At 48.4% G+C, this 17,971-nt stretch overlaps 7 protein-coding genes across 7 annotated transcripts; 4 read left to right on the forward strand and 3 right to left on the reverse strand.

The window, feature by feature from the left end:
* Positions 1-115: 115 nt before the first annotated feature.
* On the reverse strand, positions 116-1,861 carry An09g04980 (uncharacterized protein; the record flags this gene model as incomplete). The annotated part of the gene is made up of 2 exons (XM_001393773.1): positions 116-1,739; positions 1,797-1,861. 2 exons carry the CDS (start codon positions 1,859-1,861, stop codon positions 116-118), a joined length of 1,689 nt encoding a protein of 562 aa, XP_001393810.1.
* A 1,695-nt stretch (positions 1,862-3,556) lies between these two features.
* On the forward strand, positions 3,557-5,508 carry An09g04990 (uncharacterized protein; the record flags this gene model as incomplete). The annotated part of the gene is made up of 6 exons (XM_001393774.1): positions 3,557-3,841; positions 3,898-4,020; positions 4,123-4,275; positions 4,336-5,190; positions 5,251-5,317; positions 5,369-5,508. 6 exons carry the CDS (start codon positions 3,557-3,559, stop codon positions 5,506-5,508), a joined length of 1,623 nt encoding a protein of 540 aa, XP_001393811.1.
* An 863-nt stretch (positions 5,509-6,371) lies between these two features.
* An09g05000 (uncharacterized protein) lies at positions 6,372-7,170 on the forward strand (the record flags this gene model as incomplete). The annotated part of the gene is made up of 2 exons (XM_001393775.1): positions 6,372-6,427; positions 6,501-7,170. The coding sequence occupies 2 exons, from the start codon at positions 6,372-6,374 to the stop codon at positions 7,168-7,170; spliced, it is 726 nt and encodes a 241-aa protein (XP_001393812.1).
* Positions 7,171-8,560: 1,390 nt separating this feature from the next.
* Positions 8,561-10,256, reverse strand: An09g05010 (uncharacterized protein; the record flags this gene model as incomplete). Its single annotated transcript, XM_001393776.1, has 3 exons — positions 8,561-8,685; positions 8,744-9,681; positions 9,763-10,256. 3 exons carry the CDS (start codon positions 10,254-10,256, stop codon positions 8,561-8,563), a joined length of 1,557 nt encoding a protein of 518 aa, XP_001393813.1.
* A 203-nt stretch (positions 10,257-10,459) lies between these two features.
* On the forward strand, positions 10,460-11,208 carry An09g05020 (hypothetical protein; the record flags this gene model as incomplete). Its single annotated transcript, XM_059749812.1, has 3 exons — positions 10,460-10,537; positions 10,587-10,804; positions 11,073-11,208. 3 exons carry the CDS (start codon positions 10,460-10,462, stop codon positions 11,206-11,208), a joined length of 432 nt encoding a protein of 143 aa, XP_059601428.1.
* Positions 11,209-14,109: 2,901 nt separating this feature from the next.
* Positions 14,110-14,638, reverse strand: An09g05030 (hypothetical protein; the record flags this gene model as incomplete). Its single annotated transcript, XM_059749813.1, has 3 exons — positions 14,110-14,191; positions 14,241-14,439; positions 14,554-14,638. The coding sequence occupies 3 exons, from the start codon at positions 14,636-14,638 to the stop codon at positions 14,110-14,112; spliced, it is 366 nt and encodes a 121-aa protein (XP_059601429.1).
* Positions 14,639-16,284: 1,646 nt separating this feature from the next.
* On the forward strand, positions 16,285-17,893 carry An09g05040 (uncharacterized protein; the record flags this gene model as incomplete). The annotated part of the gene is made up of 3 exons (XM_059749814.1): positions 16,285-16,336; positions 16,395-16,551; positions 16,606-17,893. The coding sequence occupies 3 exons, from the start codon at positions 16,285-16,287 to the stop codon at positions 17,891-17,893; spliced, it is 1,497 nt and encodes a 498-aa protein (XP_059601430.1).
* Between the last annotated feature and the right edge of the window lie 78 nt (positions 17,894-17,971).

Here is a 17,971-nt window from a genome sequence, read left to right on the forward strand (position 1 = left end):
AGATTTTATCAGACTAACTGTGATTGGCTGAAAAGATGGTGTGTCATGATGTCATAATCGCTCTGGACGTTCAGCTTCAGACGAAAAGGGACAGCTTTGCAGAGTTTGAGATTGCTTATGGATCCTCCGTCTGGAATTTTCTCTCATCAACCTTCCAGCTTCTACCGTCTTCGCGCTGCCAGAAAGTCGCGGTAGCCTCTCCTGTGTTTTCATCGGGCAATTCGACATGAACATCTGAAATTCGGCACAGATAAGGCAGGACTGTAAGTGAATCACCCGCCTCTGGCAAGCTGAAGAGATCTAAGCTTTTTGCCATAGTAAGGCTTGCATCGATATTCCACTCTTCATAAGCAACTACCTCCTCCGCAATCCTAGCAGTAAGGATGCCATTCCATATGCCTTCACGGTGCGGTGCCAATCGAAGCAATTCGATCGCGTGTCGTCGGATCTGTGGAATCCGGCACTTAATTGCGGTATAATATAATGGCTGGATGAAGCCAATGTCCATCGTAAAAGCCATTCCCAACGGGCAATTGAGAGATCCACTCGTGGGGAAATCTGGATATGCGATTTTGAGGGCTTGACAGATGCCGATTGCCTCACGAATAATCGACATGAACCTGTCGGTTTGTAGGTCAAATGCCGTTTCGTCGTCCCATGGGATGCAGGTCGTGACCATGATCAAGGCCATAGCATGGTACATCCCGAGTAGCCCTCTAGCCAAAGTATTCTGAATCAGATCTTGAGCTGAGAATTTACCAAGTGACGATCGATAAACATCAAGCCATACTTCCAAGTCCTTTTCCAGGTGCCATTGAGACTCGAGAAACTGCTGGTAGCCCTGAGTCGCAACAAACATGTCCGTCTCGACGTGACGCCCCATTTCCACCAGATCCTGTGCTCTTGCCAGCAGACCATCCAGATATTGCCTTGCTTGTTCAATTGATGGAAATTCATACGGTAAGTGACGAGGTTGAACGTCATAGTCAAGGTTCGAGTACTTCGTCCCATGTCCAAGTAGAGCATAGTGCACTTTCAGTCTGCTAAAGACCTCGATAACATCATCCTCATTTGTTTGTGACGAAGTCCTTATCCGAAATCTTCCGGTCTTAGGGGCTCCGGCGAGCCTCTGAATCTCCTTCACCAGCCTCAGCCCGTGCTGTAGATGAGTATGACTTGTTCGGTATTGGCCTCGCATCATTTCGAGAGTCACGAAAACCATGCAAGTAATGAGGGCAACTATCATACTCTGCGTTTGTTTATTGTTGCGTCTCATTTCAGCTTGGAGACAGCCAATCGCTTTGTTGTAGTGCTGGAGAGTGAATTTCTCATGCTCGCTTAGATGACCTGCCGTTGCAGTACCTCTAACGCTCCTCTGAGTCCTATATTTATGCGTAGAGGCCAATGCCAAAACAGCATGCCGTACTGCTAGCTCTTGAGAAAGTGCTTGAACAACGGTTCTGCCCCAGAATTGGGAAGAAAACACTCCTCCAATTTTGAAAATGGTACACTGGATGAACCATTCCACATATTTCCGCTCAGCACATGCGGCATGAGGAATTGGGACCGGTGCATTGTAACTAGACAGCAGACTCTGGAAGGCTCTTGGTGCGCCAGTATTGCCGTCGACGGTGGGCTTTTTCGCTTCACTCCAAACCCCATAGCCATCGCAGACTCGGCCAGTTGATACGCATCTCTTGCAAGCCGGTCGACCCTCGTCGCATTTGACTCGACGAATCCTGTGTATAGAATAAGCACCACACCAACTTGTGTAACAAGGCAGCCGCCCAACTCACTTGCATGTCCGACAGCCTGTTTTGACTTTAGGTTTGCTCGCACGGCGCTTCTTCTCGGATTCCATTTCAGCGCTCAGCCACTGGCTCGGCTGTTCGCGGGGTTGCCTTAGTACTTAACGAAAAACTTGTCGCCATGCGTGTTAGTCATAGACTTAAGCGAGAGAAAGTCATAGCGGCAGAAGAAAGCAGAGAGTAATCAGTGAAGAGAAGGGACATGAAGGAGTTGCTTACAGGCTGCCTCGCTGCCTTGAGGCCGACCCGCTAACCCTTATTCTCATTGGCCCGCTCGTAAACTTTCCATTCGGATTGGTCGCTCAGGATCCACTTGTACAAGAAGTGCTCACTTGCTCTCCGGCCTTATCTTAGTCGCTTCGTCTTCGTCTTCCTCTTTCGATTCAACAAGGCGATGGCCAATTAGTCCGGTAGCCCACAGCTGCTATTACTAAAAAATTTTTGTACGCAATTAATGCAGGTGAAGCAGCAGCTGGTCGTATCAGTCAGCTCTGTTCTGAATATGCCCAGGGGCCATTGCGGTGACCGACATCCAATCAACTTATTGATGCATAGCTGTTCCACAGCATAATGGAAGTTGGAGTGATTTCAAATTCCATAATACTATGCCATCAAGATTAGCGTCTTCCGTTACCTGCTATGTATTTAGATTACCTCACGATCAAAGCGGCTATGCTGATGCCCAAGATCCCACGCTCGCCATGCAAACAATCTGACTCGACAGAGCTGATGCTCTCCGGAATCCCTCCTAGGCTGAATCTTCTATCATAACCTGTGATCCCATATGTCATTATAGCTAATTTATCTTTGGGGGTGGCAGTGATCGATAATAGGGACTATTCTTTATACTGCAGAGGGAGTGAACGGGCCCCTGGGAAATCGAACCAGTGGCTGCTCATAGCAGCCAATTACTCTGGTATGCAAGTGCGCTAGAATAAGCTTCTTGACAAAGCTTTAGTGGGCTTGAACCTGGTCAATTATGCTGAGAGCTGAAGGTATTCCATGCCTACATTATACGCCTCTTTGCGTCTTCGCTGTTCTTTGGATACAAAACTGTCTCGTGTATCGACATCCATGTTTGTCTTGTATTATCTTGGGCTTTCGATCTGACAACGTGTTCTATTCAGCGAATGGTCAGATACATCATGCATAAAACGATCTATAGGCCGAGGTTCGCCGTGTACGGAGCTCACATGTCGGTCAGCTGCAAGGACCGGCCTACTGTGTGGATGTCATCACGCTCGAGCAATCATTGGGCTGCATCAATCTTATGGCGTGACGCACTGGATTTACTAGGTAATCCTGTCGGGACATTGAGCGTACACCGCCGGCAATGTTCCTGGTCATAGTGGCTGGCTTAGCCACGGTTAGCCATCCCAAAGTACTGGGACCGAAGCTGGAAACGAATCGGTTAATGGAATAAAGGATCCGAAGTAAATGCCAATAAGAATGCCGGTTGTCTTTCTTAAGGTACTTAAATTTCCCCAATAGATTGCCTTTTCCGCGTCATCCGTTTGCCTAGTGGCTTAGGAAACTTAATACACCTGTTCTATAGGGTCGGCTGGATGCGACACTTTCAGTTAGCTTACTACGTGGTAGATAAAGCCCCGTGGAAGCGAGCGCAATCTGGCGTGCATTGATCAGTCTTATCTTTTATCTTTTGTGGCCCTTATTAAAACCCTTGCCGCAGGCATTTGGCCTAAATTTCTCCTTTCATTGTACGAAAAGAAGTGGACTGCGTCCTCAAGATGGCCCACTGGGAACGTCTGATCGCTGACAAACTCAATGACCGTGCATCCAAAATCCCTCCTGAATGGGTTCTTCCCAAGACAATTCTAAGCCAAATCACCCAGGATGCGAATATAAGTGCTTTCGACATCCTGAGACATCATTGTTTGCTGTCAAGAGAAGAGGTGACTATCACAGAGTCCTATGACGCCCAAAGCCTTCACCAGGAGATCATCAAAGGCCGGTTGACCTCGCTTCAGGTCTGCAAGGCCTTCTGTAAGAGAGCTGCTATTGCACAACAGTTGGTATTTATGTATATTGCAATCAGTTCGTGATCGGTCCAGCTAACGCAACTAACCAGACAAACTGCGCGACTGAAATCCTTTTTGCTGAGGCATTCAAGCGAGCAGAATTTCTCGATGACTATCTGGCCAAGTATGGAAAGCCTTATGGACCATTTCACGGCCTTCCTATCAGTGTGAAGGTAAGCCTCCGGTTCTAGTCGCAAATCATCGCACGTAAATCGGCAATCACTAGAGCCGATGCCTCTCCTAGCGTCATGGCCGCGAATCTCACCATGTAACAGGACAGCTTCAACATCAAAGGACAGGCCACAACAATTGGCTTTGTGTCTTTTCTAAGGAAGCCAGTCGCAGCTAAAAATTCACCCCTGGTTGATATCCTCCTTGCTAACGGCGCCATCTTGTATATCAAGACAAATATCCCACAGACACTGTTGGTACGAAGTTGCCATTTCTTTCGTCTCGCGATTCTCTGCTGATATCTGGTTTGCATGAAGACCATGGATAGCGTCAACAATATTTTTGGAAGAACTTTGAACCCTCACAAGCTTGGCCTCAGTGCGGGTGGAAGTAGTGGGGGTGAAGGTGCTCTGGTGGCCTTCCGAGGTTCCATACTAGGAGTAGGCACAGATGTCGGAGGATCCATTCGTGCACCATCTCTCTGCAACGGCGCATATGGCTTCAAGCCCACGGCAGACCGCATTCCTCACGGGAGAGTTGAGTTAGGGGACAGGCCAGGGACACCAGGGGTCGTCTCGGCAGTCGGACCACTCGCCAACAGTGCATCGGACCTGACTTTCTTTTGTAAGACAGTCCTTTCGTCGGAACCATGGCGCTATGATTCCACCGCTCTTGGGACCGCATGGCGGGATGTGCCCCTTAAGAAGAAGCTGAGTATTGGGGTTTATATGGGGGACGAGCACTTTCCCCTATTTCCTCCTGTCAAACGGGCACTTTCCTCCGCGCAGGCTGCCCTTGAAAATGCTGGTCACAGTGTCCATCTTGTGACCAATGCTCCTTCATTTCACGAAGGTTTAAAGCTAGCGGCACGATACTTCTTGTTCGATAATAAACAGACTCTTCTGCGGCACGTTCTAGATGGGGATGAGCAACCAATAAAAGCATTAGAATATGCCTCCCCGGCTGCGCTAGCTGGGATACAAGATCCTATACTGACGTTAGACGATGTCTGGGACGCCAATGCTTCTCTTATGGAGTACCGGGAGAAGATGGCTGAAGTATGGAAACAACATAATCTGGATGTCCTCATTTGTCCGGGTCACTGGTCAACTGCAGGCCCACATGATACTTATGGGCCGCCGGTATATACCGTTATTTGGAATCTGTTGAATGTAAGAGCAAGCAAACCTAAATTGGCGCTGTATAATCTGTGCTGATGCAGAACACTTTAGTTTCCTGCAAGCATCATTCCATACTTGAAGGCTAATAAGTCACTGGATTCGGAATCATGCAGTGGTTGTAAGTCTCTCTGATCTAGCCATGAGTATCAGCAACTTATTATAGCCATAGATGATCCTGACGCGGTAGATGGGGCGCCTACGGCTATCCAGGTTGTTGGGTGGAGGTTTCAAGATGAAGAAGTCCTAATGGCCACTGAAGTCATTGACAAGGCTCTTCAATCCGACCTACGATATCGTACAAGGCTATAGCTTGACGAAGTTTTCTAGGTTCGCTACCTTCCGTTGAATACGGGAGACAGATCTGTTTCAGTTCACGCGACTGTGCTCGCTATGAGCACCTATCCTGCATGAAAAAGAACACAGCCTATGTATATAAGTGATAACGCCCTGTTTAGGAATGACTGTAGGCAGGCCCATCGCCTGGGAACTTTGCTTTCGTGGCGTTTTCTTTCCCATTTTATTTTCTTCCCATTAGCTAAAGGTATACTGTGAATACTGATGAGGGCATAAACATGATCGCTCCCTTACTTATACTTGACGTTCCCAGTGCAGATAAACCACACCTAAATCAGGTCCGGGATCACTGCCTGTATGGCAGGCAATGCGTGTAGACAGATGTAGGAGCAGAACCTTGACCAAGGCCAACCACGGGCCCATTAGCGCTATGGGGAAGCCTGTGAAAGATGATGAAAGCAGGGGCAGATGGGTCCGGTTGTTGGGCAACGCCATAAGATCATCCACTTCGATAGGAACGGTGAATGACAGCACGGATTAGAATGATCCGTTCCGAGATCGAGTGTTATTTTCATAAGCTGCCTATTATCTATACAAAACTCTCCTCTCTGTTGTTTCTGAAGAGCGCGTGAGTCCAGGTGTTGCAGTCAACGTCGTGTAGCGAGGTTGTGGTTGGCGTGCTTGCACAAGAACTGAGTTGGTACACCGGCTTAGTATTTTCATTGCTCTTTGGCGTGTGGAACTGTTTAATATTGGCAGTTATCTGCCTTACTACTATCGCTCGAGCACATATTTACTCTCAAAGGTGCTTCTTATCACACCTGTTACCTCACAGGTACTAACGCGTTTCTTAGTGAAAAGGGCAATCAACAAGCATCATGGCGGGAAATAACAAGCGAGGCCTGGATATGCCAGATGACAACTTTATCGAAAGGTGAGCTACTACATGACGTTTCACAATATACATTGTTGATTCATTCATTTTTGGCTAACGGAGCCAATACTAGCTTGCTCCCTTTGCACAACGGGCCTTATGTCACTCTTCAAGTTGGCAGCGAAGGGCGCAAGTACAAGGTCTCGCGGCCTCTCCTCTGCAAACATTCGCCTTACTTCAGAGCGATGTTCGAAAGCGGCTACAAAGAGAGCCATGAGCAAGCGGTAACCATGCACGAGATCGAAGGCGTCGTTACAGAGCGCAGTCTCGAAATGCTGCTCCAGTGGCTGTACCTTGGTCGCCTGCATTTTCAATCTTCGAGTCCAGAAGAGTGCATCACTGTGTACATTGAACTTGCTCGTCTTGCCGATATGTGTAACATCACAGGGATGGAACAAATTCTGGCTAACAAAATCAAGACCATCATTACCAGTTCTATTCCCAGTGTTCCTCTATCGTCTGTCGGAGGTGAAGACTCGAAGATCCTCTATTTGACACCTGACCATATTGAATGGGCTTCGATGCTACTGAAGGGTCATCCCGTACGCTCCCTCATTGCTGAGGCTTCGGCCGGTGCCTTCATTCTCACGGAGAATTTCAAGTTCGCCGACGAGCTTCGTGAAATACCCAATTATACTGGTGATCTGCTTGATGAACTTAAGAGCTTGATCAAAGGGCAGATTCACGATAATAACGTCATCAATCACTACAAACTTACGTATTGGAAAGATGGTGATTCTTGAGAGTCACGAGGGTGTTTTATCGAATATGGCCCGATCACACTGGCGTGGCTCAGCGCGGTCAGCAGTATTAAGGGTATCTGCCTGTGCTATGTGGAAGCCTCCTCGTGTTTTTCCCTTTCCCCCTCATTTGAATTTCATGCAAGCAGAAACTAATCCGCTGGGGTTCTACTTAGTCTTGGGACTCTTGTCCTGGTGGAGTCGCTCTTTTGTGTATGCAGCTAAAGAAGTGTCGCTCTTTCTTAACTCAGGATAGCGACATGATGATATTTAGGTAGTCATAGTCACATTAGCGGGCTCAGTTAGACCAATGGAATCTGAATTGAACCCTCTGAATTCATAGTGTAATGGACAAAGGAATACTATGAAGTTGTTAAATACTTCTACGATACCATGTACCAGACGAGTTCGACTCCCAGGAAAGTTCAATAAGAACCCAGTTTGTTTTTGAACTCGCTATGTAAGATGCTAGACAAGCAGGTGCTTCACTGTCTGACCCAAGAATAAGGCCCTCAACGGCGTCTAATCTTCTTAAACTCGTGGAGAATGGAACAACGCATGCTGCAGGCGTAAGGAACGTCGTCGCCGTATTTAAACACAGCTAAACTTAATTCAACCAGGGAAATGCTGGCAGGAAGGCATAGGAGTGCGAGAGAGTCATGCTGCAGAGGCATTTTACCCCACTACCTCCATTACCAAACGAACCATGGATATGATAGTATAGCTTCGCTATTCTAGGCAGCTGCCAGAAACAATCTCAATTAATACGAAAGTTTGCTTGGTGACCACCAATGAAGGGCTTTACAGGCTGTCCAGAATTGAAATGCAAGGTCACCATAACAAGTCACACAAAAGATTCAGTTGACTAAATTTTTCGTTATCTTTCAAGCCACAAACACGCAATAGTGCGCTTGGGCTTTGTCATGGCTTTTGAGGCATATAGGGCAAAAGAGCGGGCTAGAATGTTCTGAGGAGACGATGTTGTAGCCAGAAACGGTCTAGCTATGTTTGCGGAGGTCACATGGGAGAAGAGGTTTTGCTCCTCCTATTTTGTACTTCGGATTCTACTTTCCCCTCCATTGTGGATTTACAGGGTTCTGTCTTCTTTATCCGTGGGATTTCATTACATTAAGCTTCGTCTCATCATTGAAACTACCACCTGGAAAGCCTCAGCTATATTTTAAACTTTTTTGAATTGATCTATACCGACTCCATATCACCGGGGTATCGTCTATATACAGATGCTTTTTCTTTTTCAGTCATGATGAAGATCCCAGACTCGCTAGGTGTCTTCGTGTGGTTTCATAGCCCATGAAATGTGCCTTTGTTTTGCGAGGCACTCATGACATGAGAATAAGGGGATGTGAAGAGTATTTGATGATCCAGCGTCGCTTTACTCGGCACTTTCTCCTTCCACACAACTCTGGCTGCCTCGGAATGAACGTCTTCCTCGTGCAAACCAGTCACACAGAACAATGAAGACAACGACGCCATAAACGGCCGAAACATAGTTCATATCTGCAGTCTTGTTAGTCACTTCATTCATCGTATATGATTGGTTGACATGAATACTTACTTCCTGTTGTGACTGGCATAGTCGCAGGGAATGAGTACATAACGAGACAGAAAAGAGTCCATGCCAGGGTGACAATGTTCGCAGCAAGACCCCACTTGCCCAGCCAGAATGGACCGTGCTTGATGTTGTCGCGACCAACATACAAAAGGCAGATAACGGGGATAGAGTACGAAATGTACAGAAGCGAGATGCACGCCGTGACCATGCTGTTGAAAGCGGTAGAGGATCCCAAGTAGAGCAGGCCGAGAACAGCAACAATGAATGCGCTGGCGTTGTGGGCATGTAAGGGGACATCCAAGGTCATGTTGACCTTGGAGAGCAGTTGATGTCCAGGCATACCGCGATCACGAGCGAAGGCCCAGGCAAGACGTGACTGCCAAGTGTGGCAGGCAATCAAGCAACCCATACCCGTCACTACTAGGAGGGTTTCCAGAACAATTGCACCTGCCCTGTTCTTCAGAGCCTGGTAGTAAAGTTCCAGGATGGGCACTCCTGTGGCGGTGTTCAAAAGTGCATCAAGGTCTTGGAGACTGAAAAACATCGCAATACAGTAGGTCCATGAGGTAACGAAACCAATGCCGACGGTGGCCATGATCGCAACAGGAATGTTCTTCTCGGGCTGCGGCACCTCTTCGGCAAGATGAGTGGCCGAATCCAAGCAGGCAAAGATCCAGTTCGGGTTGATCAAGCCGACAATGAAAGCGATTCCATCTGATTTCCAGCCAGTGGAGTTGACGAAATGCCCGAAAACATAGGATCCATTGGCATGCGGGTTGGCGCAAGCCGGGACAACAATAAGGATGACCAGGAAAGAAAGCAACGAGATGTACAGCGTTGCTTTTGCCACAGCAGGCAGGGTTTTGCCCCAACAGTTGAAGAGGTAGCAGAAGAAGTTGATGAGCTGGTATGCTACTACAGTATGCCAGGCTTTGGGAACACTGTGATTGGAGTCAGCACTACGGACCTAGAGCGGAAGACATTTCCTCTCAGGGAACAGATCTGGGATTTTGGAAGCATACAATGACGGATGGCCAAGTTGCCACATTCCCACAACACCGGATCCAAGACTGAGAGCAACACTGGCACTCGCGAAAATGGCACCAGCGTATCCGAACCAACCGGTAAGATAGGAGAAGAACCGGGCATATTTCTTCGGAGCAAGCTCGTTCGCCCAGAAGTATTGCCCACCGGCATTGGGCATGGAGCTAGCCAGTTCCGAGAGGGAGGCAGCGACACAAGTCGAGATAAAGGTGATCCAGAGCAAGCCGTAAACGATGAGGACGGTACCTCCAGAGCTGATACCGGTGATCAAGGATGCTGAGATACCGAACCAAGAGTTTGACATACAAAACGCAATGCCGACCAGGGATAGCAGGGAGAAATTGCGCTGCAGGTCCTGCGTGTAACCCATCTCAGCCAGCTTAAGCGCATCTGCATCTTCAGATCCAGACGCATTCTCGCCGGTTGAGGCCTGGTTAACGCTCAACTTCTTTTCTAGATCGAGACCACTCATTGTTCCAGACAATTGTGGCAAGAGTCAGCGTTCAATGACAAACGTTATTGCGGGCAGGTTTGGCGCAAAGGGCAATCGGAAGTCGCTGGGCTAGGTTGCCGTGTCTGCAGGGTAATCGCGTAGGAGGTCCTCGGGTCTAATCGTTTAGATTAGGGCCTGTTGCATAAGGGCTTAATATTTTCTCGAAAACGCTCGGCAAGAAGATGTTGCTGCTGGACAGTTTGACTGCGGTTGGCACACGGTTCGTGGGGTTCGGAAGTCGCAAATGGGTGTCGAAAACCGTTTGAGTCGCGAGGAGGGTAGGTCAACTTGTCGCAGGAGGGCTGAGAGGCTGTACCCGACGATACGGCGATACAAGGATACAAAACGCCCGAAGCAATCGGATTTACAGAAGTCAATCTGTGTTTCGCTGCGTGTGCTTTCAGCTATCAACAAAAGCGGATTGGTGTGAAACAGGAGACAGCCAATGCGGAGGATAATGAAGCACTAGACCTTCACCGCGAAGCTCGCAGAGAAGGACAGTGGCAAGAGGTGAGGGAGAAGAAAGGGTAAGATGAGAGATGGAGGAAGAGAGTGTCTGAAGTTATTATGAGGGTTGGGCCAAATTGGGATGCGTGAGAGTATTTAAGATCTAAGAAGATCTTTTCTTTCTCTCTTTTTCGCTCTTTTCCCCTCCTTCATCTTCGAATCAAGCCTCCTTCGGCGTACCCACCAGTCTTACGACGGAAGGGTTCCCCATATCCTGTTTGCTTCAGTTCGATGACGCTCCCCCATCTTCTGCCACTCCAGTAGTGATACTAACCATAACGGACATAGTTATGCAGACGCAGCCAAATCTCGTGGTTCCGATTCGTGTTTCGACCGCCTCATATCGTCATTAGAGGGTCTGTCCGGCCGGGAAATTAAGGTAGAGCGCTCAACAACCAACACATTAAGACCTCTAGTCATTTAGTGGCTCTCTTCTTACCAAAGGGCTCCTGTGGTGCTGGTGCTGCCGTTGGTGGAACTGCACTTGAGGTTCGGTGCCGCAGACCATCGCGGCCTGTCGTTGGCTACTCGCTGCTGCAGGGAGTGGCGGGCTCCCCACTTGGTGCAGTTAGTGGGCTTGGGTCCCGACGGCAGAATTTTACCAGACTGACTTCTTCCTCTGGACACAGGACACTTCTACGAGTCGGTGGAATTGTGGAATGGCAGCTCCGCTTACGGAGCTTCATAATCCTTTCTTTTTCATTCTCCTAGTATGAGTTACATTCGTCATACCGCCCGCAGAGGTGAACGTGTGCAGAAACCACGCACCAGTTAGGCCAGTCGGAGTTATTACCCCTTGGGCCCTTAGCAGTCTGGCAGGACCGGGCCGAGCTTAAGAAAAGTTTCTCGATAGCCAACACCAACCCCTCTGGAGGCAAACCCCCCTTTTGGCAATCACATCCTGAACTTTCTTTATCGTGACATCAAACTCCATTTTGCCAAGTAGCAAAGGTCAAGAAAAACCTGGGGTTTATTGAGCATAGTTCTGCATCACCAATTCACCATACACTTGAGGCAAATAATGAATCGGACCGGAACCCTCCGGTCTTCTTGTTGGGACTGTATCCGAACTTTCTCCAGCGGACCAGCTTCGACGGTCTTTCGCTACTAATACTGTCTGGGTTAGCTCGGTTGGCTCGCAACCGGAGCCACACAGTGGATCTCTATTCCAATCTGATCATCTTATTCGCAAGCAGTGGTCGTCTAAGACCACGAGAGGAGAAACATTTGACTAAGAGAATTCACCGGCCGACCTTTGTGTATCGAGGCATTTTCTTGGTACTCTACTCGGTCGAATAGAAACGGCAGGTTGGCCGCTACTTAGTGTACCTAAAGTGCCCGAATGAAGAACGCTAGGTTAGCATCAAACCCGGGCGACCCGGCAGGTCTTATGGGCGTAATGGAGTAATCAGTGTTCCCTCCTTCAGAGTCCTGTGCAGTTGGTTGCACTGCATTGAATATTCTGCTAGAAATAAGGATTTCTAGCTGGTGACCGATGTGATGACTTAACATGGGAGCTGGTGCATGCACAACATCAGGGACCTCAGCCACGGAATCCTCCCGCAGCTAAAACCGCCTGGGACTTCTCCTATCGTTAAGTTTCCTTCTTAGGGCCAGCAATCGTTGCCTCTCCGAGTGGACTAGGCCATTAAGTTTCCGGTGCCCGTTTTACCCTGCCTGACCCGACGATCGTTACCCTGCATCCTAGGCATCTCCGATTTCACAAATCACGATGAACAGCCACTCACTTGAAACGTTAACTAAGCGGCATGTTAGAAAAAATCCATATGCACCATTCCGATCTTCCGAGATGTCCCTTCACCACATCATGCCTGTGTACGCCGCAGAATACGTCTTGTCGAAGACTGTCATAAACTACTATAGTCGTAAGAGTTATTCAAGCCAATCGACTTCGCCGGTCATCAGCCGGTGCCTCTTTTGTATCCGCCACGAAGCTGGGGCCGTAGGATTCCTTTCCCGTCTGGGGGATAGCGCCTAGATAAGATTGTTTTCGACGCACGACTCTTTACCGCATTGAGTAAGTCTTTATTCTCTCTCCATCGATCTTACTTTATAGCTGCGTCTATTTTTCGAAACGGCTTCACCACCGAATTTATGGATACTTTTTCTGTTTTGGGGGAAGGTTTGCCGGTTCCTCGAGTATGGTAGTGCGCAGCGGCAGGTGATTGATAGAGATCGCTGATATAGGTGTCTACTGGTTAGACTACTTCCCTCTGGGCTGTCTGTCAGGGTAGTCGGCCCACTCGCTCTCGACGGTGAGTGTGACATTCTTGGGCGCTTTTACGGATATTGTCTGTTGAGCTAGGGACGTAGATCCGTTAACATGCCCACAATACTCACGTATCAAATAGAAATGAATACGCGTCGTCTCAGCCGTTACGAACACTTAGTATTTAGCTGTCTACACGGTAAATTGAATCGAACCGTGGGAATCATTAACGGTAGAAGTAGACCGCTCACTTACTCTCTATGGAGTACCCAGCATCTCCATTCCTGTAAGAGTCCTTTCGCTCGGTCGCTTTAGTAATAGAGTACTATCTTGTGTCGGCGATTTGGACCTCGAAGCTATTACTCCATAGACGATGGTGTGGTTATTGTGTATGGGGGCTCATTTCAACGGTCAAGCTTATGTTGTACTAACTCCACATAGAGGTAGACAGTCATTGATAGCGCGCTGATATATTGCAGGCTTACGTACTGATAATTCATGTCATTATCAATATAATTATCTGTTGCAAAGCGTCGCACAAGATCTAGTTGAGAAAGAATCTATCTTGGAGTTGTACAACAATGATATGACGGTCGGCCGCAAAGATTCACCAGGCACTTTGAAGCCTTATTTGGAGGGACAACATTGAGCAAGGTCAGCGGAGTCTTGGATATTGTGTACCAGGTTATCGGTTCAATATGTTTTGTAGTATTTTTCAGGTTATGTTTATGAATAGATAATATGTTAGATTTTTACTAGCGATAAATTTCTCTTTTCTCATTATAGACAGTCGTTCAACGAATGTTTCTCGGTTTAGTTCATCATCGTTGTAATACCACTACTACTATTGTAGAGGACGGCAAGATATATGTTGCCGCCTCGGTCGGGGTTGTCCCCAGAGGTTCGCTCAATTCTCCGATTAATTAACCTCGATCGGATGGGAGTATGACCGTATCCTGAAACTGGTTTGCTTCAGGTATTGTTCCTATGGGTTTTCTACCTACTAACGGTATAACCTTGATGATGAATAACCCTGGCCTCCATCCTTTCATCTATACGATGTGATTGTTCGCCATGCATCAGCCATGATTGCTGTCAAACAGAGAAAGCTGTTTCATCTTCAGGATGCTGTGCGTATAAAGCGAACCACTCCCGCGATAAACCCGGCACAGCTGAACTACAAAAAAAAATAAAACACTCTAGACTAGCTAACCTACAATCAGTACTTGCTTCCGCGATAAGCTTGAAGTAAAGATGCGTCCGGATCTCCCATCTGCATAATGCAAGCTGCAGCCTGCGACCGGCGGGAACAGCAGCACGCTAAGGCCCCAGCCAACCTCCCTAGTGGCTTGTTAGCCAGGAACACCCGGCGGTTTGGTCCCTTGTTTCCCCTGGCTTTCCCTGTTCCAGGTTGCTGACCGGGCGCTGTTCCTCCACAGTCTAACCAAACAATTGTTTCAAGCTCCTTCACACCAACTTGTTGGATCGTCGATCTGCATCTTTTATAGGACAAGCCGATTAATTATGGCACTCCTGAACATGCCCCAACCACATCCGACGAACTGCTCCCACAACTCGGACCAGCGAACCAGAAGGAGTAGTGAGTGCAGGGCTGCTCAGTCATCGAGGCGCACTGCCTCCCTTGGTTCCTCCTGGGGGAAATGACTTCGTTCGCTTAGATTTAGCAGCACTCGCTTGCCAGGCGGGGTGCTCGAGTAATCTATTCCATCGGGATATGGTTAACCCATCGCTTCTCCGTGAATGTTCCTCTATTGATGAAGATAAGAAGAAAATAGAAACTACACTAATCTATGCGACATGAGTTCATCTTGCAGGTCCTGCACCCGATCGGCGCTATGATGCATGACTAGCGACAGCAGATAGGATTGTGCGACACCCCTCGAGAGCTTGGTACACAGGCAGGAGTACTACTGAGCTGGGTGGGCCCTTCAATATCCCTAATTATACAGAGTTCAGGCCTGTCGACTCACTAGATCTCCCAACAACCAACCACAAGACAATGACAGTGATCCCTCCTAAATTCTTTCCCTGAGAGCCCTATTATCTGCTGGAATCTATGTTTAGCTGGCGAAGAGTGTAACACTCCGTGCGAAAAATGGGCCCATGGCCATTGTCTGACCCTGGTTTGTGACTGCGCCATGCTTACATTGCTAGTAGCTTACTGGGATGGCCAACTTTCCAGATCGGTGGACCGTTCCTTTATATAGTATCTATTACCCCTCCTGCTCCTGAGGAGTCCTTGGCTGCCCTGCTCTTTATTTTTGTCACTTTCCTTTATCACGATCTTACTTGTCTTTGTGCCTTATGGACGACATTTGACGTCCTTCCACTCTTTAACATCTGGTCTACGCTTCCATATTCTGCGACATTTTGCCATTCTTTTGTTTATTTTCTAGTCAATTCGCTCGTTTTCGCTATCCAAGGGAAAGATTTCTGGTTGATTCCAGCTAATAATTCGTGGCAAAAAACATGAGTAATGCAACTGAGTACTGAGCAGAGACCCTAGATTCCTGGTATCAGTCCCATTCCAAGGAATCAACAAGACAAGTATTGATCGGCGGACGTCACCCTTGTTTATCCTAGGGAAGAGAATGTAAGTTGCTACTGTTTCTTCTATTCTCTCCCTATCACGAGCTTGTTTTGTGGATTTATTCCTCCATCAGCCTTCGCCCTAAGCTGCATCCACGCGAAGGGCTGGTGGCGAGTGAAGAGCGCAGCCACTGGACTTGGTATGCAAGGGATCCCCTTGCCTTCAATCTGCCATCTACCTGAGCCCCAATCTTACAGATTGGACGGCCGAGCGCGCTATAACAGTTTGGTGCCCGTTCCAGAGTCAGTCGGAACTATTCCAGATTGCTTTGTCATTGTTGTTGTTATTCCCTTTCTTATACTATGGCTGCCACCCGCGTCGGCACTTGCTTTCCCTATACCAACTAGTTTTGACGGTTCCATCGCAGTGACTTTTCTTCCTTTCGGCTCCTTTCATTCTTTGCTGGTCACTCCTTACTACATTTGATGGCTTGAAGCCTTGACTTATACTTTCGGCGACGCGTGTAGTCGATAAATCCACTCATTAAACTGCACTCACTACCGCGCGTTCATCTCCATCGCTTATTTGAAGACCTATTATCGACCATGCGACAAAACGTCGCTTTTCTGGCCTGTTTGGCCGCGCTTTCTAGCGTTTCCCAAGCCTTTTGGCGTCTCCCTTGTCGTGGACGAAGTGGTGTGGCTCGAATTGACCCCATAATGGCCCCTGGGAAACCATCAGACCATGTCCATGTGGTTCACGGATCAGGAGGTTCGTCTGGCTCCAGCGTGTCTGCATGATCATGCCTCCGCTAAACCTGGCTTCATAGGTTTCTCTATGTCATCGGGCGAGACGGCCCTGAAAAATGCGGATTGTACCTCATGCGGGGTGACTCAAGACAAGTCGGCTTACTGGGCCCCCGCGCTATACTTCATGCATGAGAATGGCGATGCTGAGCTTGTCAACGAAGTGGGCGGGATGCTTGCGTGAGTGGCGAAGCCAATACCTAGTGCAGTCATACGCTAACCGATTCTCGCCAGTTACTACTTCCTGAATGGACAGAATGTGACGGCATTCCCTGAGAACTTCCGTATGATTGCCGGCGACCCATTCCTACGCAACTTCCCTTGGCCAGTTCCCGACCCTCCAAAGTCCGAATGGTCTGGCAATCAATCCTCACAGGACGCTCTTCGCCAGAAAGCCCTTGGTTTCAACTGCTTAAACTACAACAAGTCTCCTGAGCCGTCGCTGGGCCGCCACTTCCTGCCAAACAAGACCTTCCTTGATGAGCATTGTACTGATGGCGTCCGATTTGAATTGATGTTCCCTTCATGTTGGAACGGCAAAGATGTTGACTCGGAGGATCACAGGTCGCACATGGCCTACCCATCCCTAGTCATGGACGGAGTTTGTCCGGAAGGCTTCGAGACCCGCCTTGTGTCGCTCTTCTATGAAACTATCTGGGACACCTATGCGTTCAAAAACAAGCAGGGAACTTTTGTCCTTGCAAACGGTGACCCAACTGGATACGGCTACCACGGAGACTTCATCTACGGCTGGCAATATGGGTTTCTCCAACAGGCAGTAGATGAATGCACCAACCTGTCTGGTCGGGTGGAAGATTGTCCCATATTTGATCTTCAGACAGATACCGAGCAGGCTCAGTGTAACTTCACCATGCCAGAGGAGCTGAAAAGCGAGAACGTATACCTTCACAAGGGTGGCCTGCCGAATAACATCGCCATTCAGTATGGACCTGCGTATGCAAGCCCAGTCCGGTATACCAACGCTGGCCATCATACCTCGGCGATATTGCCTGAGCCAAGCATTGCTATCGGTGCTTCTCTTAACGGTGCTACTGTTGATCTCGGAAATATTCACATTGGAGTAACGCTGGGTGCGGGTGCCCCTTCTACTACTACTACGACTTCAAGTACTCTCTCGACTTCAACTCTCCCATCTTCGACACAAACTTCAACCTTGACCACTTCAGCAGCTTCAGCTTACTTTTTCCAAACCAGCACGTCAACTACACCAACCAGCACCTGGACACCTACTCCTACCACATCTTATGTTGAAGGTGTTGTCACTCAAAAGATCGTATACGTTGAGCAGGAGATCCTCATCCTCACGGATGAAAACGGAGCACCTGTCACAACAGAGACGGGTGGAATCGAGACAGTCTCCACTTCTACATCTACTGTGAACAAGATTGTATCAACAGTCGTGACCACGCCAACCGAGGCCCCTGCTAAGCGTGATGGTCATAGCCATGGGCATTTCCAGCATGTCCATAGGCGTCATCGTCACGGACATGCTCATCGGTGATTCCATCGGGAATCCTCCTATTGAAAGCGACTGGCGCGTACGTTGACAATGCCTATGGTATAAGCACATAAGCAAGAC

This window comes from Aspergillus niger (assembly GCF_000002855.4).
Source record: "Aspergillus niger supercontig An09".
In the NCBI taxonomy this organism is placed as follows: domain Eukaryota; kingdom Fungi; phylum Ascomycota; class Eurotiomycetes; order Eurotiales; family Aspergillaceae; genus Aspergillus; species Aspergillus niger.